This window comes from Otolemur garnettii, unplaced genomic scaffold, assembly GCF_000181295.1.
Source record: "Otolemur garnettii isolate 467f Iridium unplaced genomic scaffold, OtoGar3 scaffold00022, whole genome shotgun sequence".
NCBI classification, from domain to species: Eukaryota; Metazoa; Chordata; class Mammalia; order Primates; family Galagidae; genus Otolemur; species Otolemur garnettii.
The window spans coordinates 15898257-15906706 of NW_003852417.1; the positions used below are offsets into that span (position 1 = coordinate 15898257).

General features: G+C 54.0%; 1 protein-coding gene across 1 annotated transcript in view; it reads right to left on the reverse strand.

Moving 5' to 3' along the window:
• Nucleotides 1–8450, reverse strand: part of ADCY3 (adenylate cyclase 3) — a 92372-nt gene that overhangs the window by 19403 nt on the left and 64519 nt on the right. Inside the window, 5 exon segments of the mRNA XM_012803722.2 lie at nt 1617–1794; nt 2634–2792; nt 4157–4284; nt 4409–4520; nt 5082–5212. Coding sequence (XP_012659176.1) covers nt 1617–1794; nt 2634–2792; nt 4157–4284; nt 4409–4520; nt 5082–5212 — 708 coding nt within the window.

Genomic DNA, 8450 nt, shown 5'->3' on the forward strand with positions numbered 1-8450 from the left:
GTGGCCATTGCAACAACAAAAAAAATAAACAAATGGGACTTAATCAAACTGAAAAGCTTCTGTTGAGCTAAGGAAACAGCAACCAAAGCAAACAGACAACCTTCAGAATGGGAAAAGACTATTTATTATGAATCGGACAAAAGCACAATAAGTAGTATCTCCAGAGAACTCAAATTTATCAACAAAAAGACCCAACAATCCTATATATCACTGCGCAAGAGACATGAATAGAACCTCTAAAGAAGACAGACCAGTGGCTAACATATGAAAAAGTGCTCATCGTCCCTAATCATCAGAGAAATGCAAATCAAAACCACCCTGAGATACAACCAGTGAGAATGGCCCACATCACAAAGTCTCAAAGTTGCAGATCCTGATTTGGATATGGAAGGCAACACTTTTACACTGCTGGTGGGACTGCAAACTAATGTAACCTTTCTGGAAGGAAGTATGGAGAATTCTCAAAGAACTCAAATCAGACCTCCCATTTCATCCTGCAATTCCATTACTGGGCATCTACCCTGAAGAAAAAAATCATTTTTATAATAAGGACATTTGCACTAGACTGTTTATTGCAGCTCAATTTACAATCACCAAAACATGAAAACAACCTAAATGCCCACCAACCCAGGAATGGATTAACAAGCAGTAGTATATGTACACCATGGAATACACTAAAAAAGATGGACTGGGGTGGAACACATTCTTCTTAGTAAAGTGTCTTAAGAATGGAAAAACAAGAATCCAATGTACTCAGTTCTAATGTGAAGGCAGTAGATGAGCTAATACAAGGTGAGGGGTAAGGGAATAAGGGAGCAGGGAGAGGGGAGAAGAGAGGAGGATGGGGGGGTCACAGTGTATGACACACCTCTTTAGAGCGGGGCACAATCATAAGAGGGACTTTACCTAACAAATGCATCAATGTAACCTAACTCTTTATACCCTCAATTAATCGTTTAATCCCAAACGATTAAAAAAAAATAAAAAAATAAAGCAATCCCCAGATTCAGTGAGGGATGGTAGAAGGATTCATTTCTGCAACAGCTGCTGGTGGCTTTAGTCAGATGGACTGTCAGGTTTATTTTTGGTTGGTGATCAGACCTGGGGAAGCTGCTGAGTGCCTGGAGCTCTCAAGACACCGGGGACCCCACACAAAGACCAGAGCAGAGGGCAGGACCACACAGTAGCTCTGCTGTTCTGTCCTATTATTTCAGTTCCCCCTCAGGAGACCTCTCCAGCCTGGCTTCTCCTCTTTGATGACCAGTCACCCCCTCCCCACAGCCCCTCTGTGCCCTCTCTCCCTTGGTGTCCATACGTGTCACTCCGGTGGCTTCACCCACTTTTTCCATGCAGGGCACCCTATCCCCACCCCAGCCAGTTTCCTGAGTGCTGCCGACACGTTTCCAGCGGCCTCCCCTTTGGATGCTGTCTTGGGATCTGCTATCGTCACCTTTAGTCCCCGAAACCTCGGCAAGGCTGCGATCATGCATCTCTTGCTCAATGGGACTCAACCTGCCCCGGCCTCTCACAGTCGGTCATCTTCGAGTCCTGCCAACTCCTATTCTACAATCTTTCCAACACCCCCTAAAACCCAGGGAGCAGGCTAGGGGACTCACCGAGCCATTGAGGCCATTTTGGGTGGCTGTTTTCTTCACCTCTGGCTTGGAGGCAATGATGAGGTAGGTTTCAATGCCCTTCTCCTCTAGGTAATCACAGCGGCTGCCCCCATCGCCTGGCTCCACGTCAAATTCTCCTTTCAGGCAGTCCAAGGTGCTCTGGGAGATGTGCACGCGCCTGGATTGCAGCCGGGGAGTCCTTGAGCACCGGCCAGCAGCAGCCTTCTCCCACCCCCGTGGAGGTCAGCAGACTATAGCCACACTGGCTGCTGCTCAGGCCTCAGTCTTCCAGGCACATGGGGCAGAGACCAAGTGCCCACCACTAACTAGCTCTAGGGGCAGAGGGTACTTGCTCCCTCCAAGCCTCAGCATTGGATCCCTAAGTGAGAATAGCTTTTCCTCGTGGCAGCTGGGAATACCAAAAGTCATAAGGAAGGTGAAAATCTGCTCTGAACCCTGAAGTTGTAAGGTCTGATTATTCTTCATATCACCGACTGCCGAGAGGTAATAAAACCCGTTTCTGAGGAGTCATAACTGAGGGAGAGAATCGGAACTGCCTTGGAAGGGAACTCCTTGACCAGGGGGAAATGGCCAGCCTGTCCACCCTGCAGGCAGGGCCTGACTGACTGGCTGATCCCGTCACAGAGCAAGTAAGACACGCCAGCGCCTTGTAACCTCCAGGTCCTGCCCCTGTGCCTGTCAACTGACTGTTATACTCTAGACTTGGGGATACCTGGGCTGTGACATCAGCAGACCTGGGGAAGCCCCACAAGTGGGTAAAGGGAGAGACCACTGTGGGGGTCCTGGCAGGAGAAGTCACATCTAACGTCAGCCCCAAGAGGCAGGTGCCCCAGGGGAGGTCTCTGCACTGCATCTGCTGCAGGGGGCAGTGCTGCTCCTGGGAAGAAGGGCCTTTCTTTGAGGCCCCCCATCGCTCAGCAGGGCAACAGCCCAGAGGGATGGATGGGATGGCCTCTCCCCTGGTCCTCACACCTGCCCACTCGGAATGGCACTCACCCAGGGATGCCACCAGCTTCCATCTTGTTGGCCACGGTGACGTCAGTAGACCACACATCATACTGCCAGCGCTTCTGGCCCAGGACGCCCCCCAGCACGGTGCCCGTGTGCACGCCCACACGCATGTCCACCCCGGTCTTGGTCTTCTCCCGCACATACCTTCCAGGTCACACAGAAAGGACGAGTTTGTGTGTGGACCACCCCCCGGGAGGACTTCTGCATGGCACCCCCTTCCCAGCCAGGCTGAGGCCCGGCAGGCGCAGCTTTCTGTCTGCCTTGGGGCTGAGCAACCTGCTGCAGGGCCCAGGTAGCCCAGGCCTGTGGGACTGGTGGCAGAGCGGGTCTCCTCCCCTCTCCCTGTTCCCTGAGGGCCCTCCAGTTCCTCTCCCACTGTCCTTTATTCACTGGTGCAGCTATGATTTCACTGAGCACGTTCTAAGCGCTGCAGATGCAGAGGTGAGCAAAACGCCTCAGAACTCCAGGAAGAGGCAAAGAGGAAATTCAGAAATTTGCCTGCTGGGGAGGGGACAGAAGGTTGATGTTTCTAATCTTGAACCTCAACCGCCCCCTTCCCTGGGTAAAAGGCAGCATTTTTTCCTTTCCAGGCCAATACCAGAGGCGCTCTAACTTGGAAGACTAAAAACGCAAAGCCACCCTCTCAGAGATGTGATGCCGTCACCCCGGCCCCCCAGAGAGCTTAACTCACCTGAGGAACTGCCCTTCCTGAGCTCTCCCAGGCCACTCAGAGCAGTGACAAGTGGGAAGGGTGAGGGGAAGACAGTTTACCTCCCACATAGCCTCTGCCCACATCACATGGCTTCAGCAGTCACCTCTTTAGAAGATGAGGGGGGCAGTCCCTGCACCCGCCTATGGGGGGCGCAGTTAGAAAACACTGAGGAGGCAGGAGATGTGCAGGAAATGTGGGTGGTGTGGCTGGGCATGGTAGCTCATGCCTGTAATCCTAGCACTCTGGGAGGTGAAGGCTCAGGAATTCAAGACCAGCCTGAGCAAGAACAAGACCTCCTCTCTACTAAAAATAGAAAACCTAGCCAAGGGTTGTATTGCACCTATAGTCCTGGCTACTCGGGAGAAACTCAAGTGCAAGAGTTTGAGGCTGCTGTGAGCTATGACACCATAGCACTCTACCCAGGGTAACAGAGTAATACTCTGTCTCAAAAAAAAGTGGGTGGTGTGATGCATTTCACAGCTGCTTTTTCCAGGAAAATACAAAACAAAATAGTGGAGGAGGGTTGGAGTAGCAGGCCCTAGAACCTGTAGAGGTTTGGAAATTTCCCCTGGCTGTGAGGAAGGTAAGCTATGCACTGACTTCCCAGAGCTGGGGACTGAGCCACTGTCAACCAAGGCTGAACCCCTGTGAGCTGCCTTTCACACCTCCAATGGACCCCTCCATGGGGCCTTGGCTGGCATCCGCTGGAGCAGCGCAGAAGGCCTGCTCCTCCACTGGTGCAGGGTCAGGACCATGTGCCCTGGGGCCCCCTCCCACCTGAAGGCACCCCACTTACGAGATGGCCTCCACCATGGCGAGCCCCATGAGGATGGAGCAGACAGCATGGTCCTCGCGGTAGTCGGGCAGGCCGCAGATGCAGTAGTAACAGTCTCCCAGGATCTTGATCCGCAGCTGGTGGTATTTCTGAAAGGCCAGGGCACGGCCTATGCTCCTGAGTCCCTCCTCAGCCATGGGGCAGTGGCAAAGAGAGCAAAGGAAGGACAAGTGGGAGGAAACGAGGGAGCCAGGGCGGGGGCAGGGCACTTACAGCTGCCAACTTGTCGAAGCGGGCAAAGAGCTCGTTGAGCAGCTTCACGAGCTCCTGGGCACTGCAGGCAGAAGACAGCTGGGTGAAGCCCACGATGTCCGCGAAGAGGATGCTGAGAGAGGAGGGAACCACAGGTGGTGAGTGACACCACCACCAGCCCCTGCCCCAACCACAGGGCAGCCGGGACGACCGTCAGTGGGACAAGGTCTTTGCTCAACTCCCAGGGAGACCCTGGTGCTTCCAGGCAAAATCAGGGCCTAATACTTCAGCGGGTCCTTGTGGACTTTCCCGCTGTGGGCTCCCTGCCCTGAGGGGCCTGGGGACCACCCACACTGCCCCACTCCTGCCCTGGGCTGGACACATCCTCCTTCCTGGAATCATGGGTCAAGGTTCTAGCCCCAGTGCTGTCCCTGAATGGGCTGAGTGACCTTACAGGAGTCCCTTCCCCGCCCTAGCAGAAGTCTGTCCAATGATGAGTTTGGACCAGGCAGCTTGAAGCATGTGGCAAGCCCTGACGTTTGCCAGCATGGCTTCTCCTGAAAATGGAAGTCCCTGGGGAAACTCTCAAAGCCCTGAGTACTCAGCAGGGTCCACAGGGAGGCATCACGCCACACAGGCCCTTGGTGCTCAGCAGGGCCCACAGGGACGCATGGCGCCACACAGGCCGGCGCACCTGACGTTCTCGTGGCGGTACATGTACATGGTGTTGAACTGCTGCTGGTCCTTCTGGCTCTCGTCTTTCTTCATGTCCTTCAACATCTCATCAGCCACGTGCTTAGGCAGGATGGACAACATGAGGTTCTCCTGGGAGAAGGAGACGGGTGAGAGGGGAAGGCGAGGCCTGGCCTGGAATTTTACAGAGGCAAGTTCAAATAATCCTGGGGAGAAACCCCTGACCTGGAGAGAAATGTCATCCAGGACCCGCACTGACCTTCCATAGAGAACTCAAGACTCATGTCCGGAGGCAGCTAGGGGCCCAGGACAGGAAGCTTCTGGCCCTGAGAAGGCTCAGCGTCATGACAGCCCCTTCAGAGCACTAAGGGAGTCAGAAGTGCCTCAGGGAAACCCACTCGTGGCTCTGTGCCCAGTATCCTCCTCATGCCACAAAAAGTGTGACAGCCCCTGTGTCAGCCACTGTGCTTTCAGCTCTGAGGACAAGATCTCTGTGGAGTCATCTCATGTTACCCACCATGCCTGACATGCAGGTTTGACCTGACTGAGGACCTCTTGTGTACTAGGTGCCACATTAGGTGCCCGTGATACAAAATCAGAGCACAAGGTTGCACCTCAGAGAGCTGAGGGTCCTGTGGTGGACACAGGTGGCCCAGTGCAGTGGGTGTATTGCCCCACATGCCCAGAGAGGGGGGAGAGCAGAGGATGGTGCACTCAAAAAGGGAGGCAGCATTAAGGAAGCCCACCTGAAATTGAGCCTTTGCTCAAGATGCTGAGAGTGTTCCTGTCACAGGGGCCACATCTAGAAGGTACAGGTGCAAACCCTATAGCAGGGTCAGGGACCTGCGTGTACTACAGTGGAGACAGAAACAGAAACGCGGCTTGGGAGCCAGGCAGGGCTTAGATAGCGGTCAGCAAGCTGTGGCCTGTGGGCAAACTCTGGCTGCTGTCTGTTTTCATTAATAAAGTTTTACTGGCACCCAGCCATACTCCTTTGTTTACCGATTGTCTCTGGCTGTTTTTGCACTCCAATGCAGAGCTGGGTAGTTGCGACAGAGACCATATGGCCCGCAAAGCCAAAAATACTTATTATGTGGCTCTTTTCATAAGAAGTCTGTGGCTTGGGCATCTGAGAGGATGGTGCTGGTCTCTGAAACAGGGAACACAGGAGGAGCAGCAGATGTGAGGGCAAGGCGGGAGTCTGGCTCCAGGGAGCTACAGTCACCACATGGGGGTTTCCCTGCAGGGGACATGCAGGAGAGACCAGTGGGCTGAGCCCTGGGAGCTGCCAAAGACTGAGCAGAAGGGAAAGAGAAGAGCGAGACCACTGACAGAAAAGATGCTGGAGGGTGGGAGGTTGGCGGAGACCCAGAAGGGAGCCTTGTCAAGGTGGAGGATGGTGGCCGGGGAAGGATGACGTGAGAAACGAGAGAGAACCTCAAGTTGAGGTTTTGTAGGATGGAAACTGTCAAAGGTCAAGGGGCAGGAGAATTGTGGCTAACAGCAAAATGACTTATCTAAGGCCTAAGCAGCTAAAGAGGCCAGCCCGGGGGAGGTAGAGGCTACAGCCAAGGGCTCAGATACAGAAGAAGCCAGAAGCCATAGCAGGGAAGCAGGGAGGGCTGAGGGTGGAGATATGGCTAGAGGGCAGGCAGCCACTGAGCCCCAGGTAGAGCAGGTGACCAGCCAAAGTGTCGCCAGGGGTCAGCTGCTGGAAGTCCGAGTGAGGTTGGAGGACTCGAGATACCCAGGAGATCTATGTCCGGAGTGTGGGTCACAGAAGTTAACCAGGTCTGGGGTGACCAAAAAACTAAGAGCTACTGGCTCGGTCCTTACCACCTGAGGCCTGACCAGGGCTTGCTAGACCATAGTGAGGCTGTGGGTCCCAGGCCAATGGGCCAGGAGCAGGGGACCTCATCTCCTGCTAAGGCCTGTGCAGGAGAGGTGGACTAGGTGCAGTTGTGCCCTGATGCCCCAAAGAGCTCAGTTCCAGTGCACATCAGACACACCTGCTTGGGGGCAGGAGAGGCAGGTGCAGCCCAGGGATACAGCTCAGGCAGAGGGTAAGCTCTTGTCTTCTGGATGGAGCTGTCAAGAGGTCCCCAGAGATGGGGGTACTCTCACTTTGGAAACCAGAGGTCTGGCACCTGGCTTCCCAGGGGAGAACCAGCCCGCTGCAGACACAGGCCCTCCCTTCTCCCAGCATGGGCCCCATACCAGGAACCCCATCCTGTCATACCAGGGTCCCTCTCGTCTGTGTTCTGTGGTTTTATGATGAGCATTAATCATCATCTTTCTTGCAGTGAATCATACCATTAGGACAAACCAGTGTGCCTGGCACCAGCTCCAGGCTAAAGCACTTACGGCAGTTTTACTATTATTCTTCCATTTCCACAGCGATGTCTCTTCATTGTGAAGAACTTTGTAAATGGCATCATTACAGCTCAGGAATGAGAAGCCAAACCCACTCTCAGGAAGCAGAAGCCGGTTCTCCAGGCCCCCGCAGCTCAGACAGAGCAAGCGCACAAAACAGTACGGGTCCCTGCCCACGCCAGAGGGTGCTGCCTGGTGCCCCAGAGGCTGGCCTGGCAGGCAGTGCCCATGTGCTATGTGCTACTGGGCAGGTTTCGGAACTCCCCTGTGCCTCAGTTCCCTAGGCAATGAAGCAGAAGGACTAAGAAAGTCACTAACACAAAGTGCTCAGAACAGTGCCTGGCACATATTAAGGGCTCAAGGTGCTTTACTTACTCTGTGCCACCTGATATAAAGTGTTGCTGAGGGTCTTAAGACAGCAGATGGCGCAGAAAGATGACACCTAATCTTCCTTTGGGCTTCAAAGCTAGCCACAAGTATATAGAGTAAGAGTTCCAGTAAGATGTCCCCTGGTCAGCAGAGAACCCTTTTGGTCACTCAGCCAGGCCTCTTAGCTCCGTTTAGCAAGGGTAGGATGACAAAGGTATACAAAGAAGGACCCTGCCTCCCATTCAAGTCTCAGCCCTCCCACGATGTGGGTACACAGGCGCTACAGAGGAGAGGGGGCGCAGGTGTGTGAGCAGGGAGGGGACATGGAACGTGAGGTTTGCAGCCCCCACACTCAGGCCCCTGCCATCCATCTCAGACGCTACCTCTGAGCTCTGTCCCTCCAGAGAGCCTCTCCGAGTTCACTTGGAACCTTGGAGACACTAGAGTCCAATCCAGTTCTGTAAAGGGCTCCCTGCCTTGACCAAAGTCCTAATTCCCCTCCAAACATTATCTCTGACATTGTCAACTAACACAGAACAAAGGCAGTGACAATGGCAGAGGCACAAAATCAGAACAGCCCTGGAGTCCAAAACACAGGAGCTGCAGGAGGTCCACATGACTAACTCAG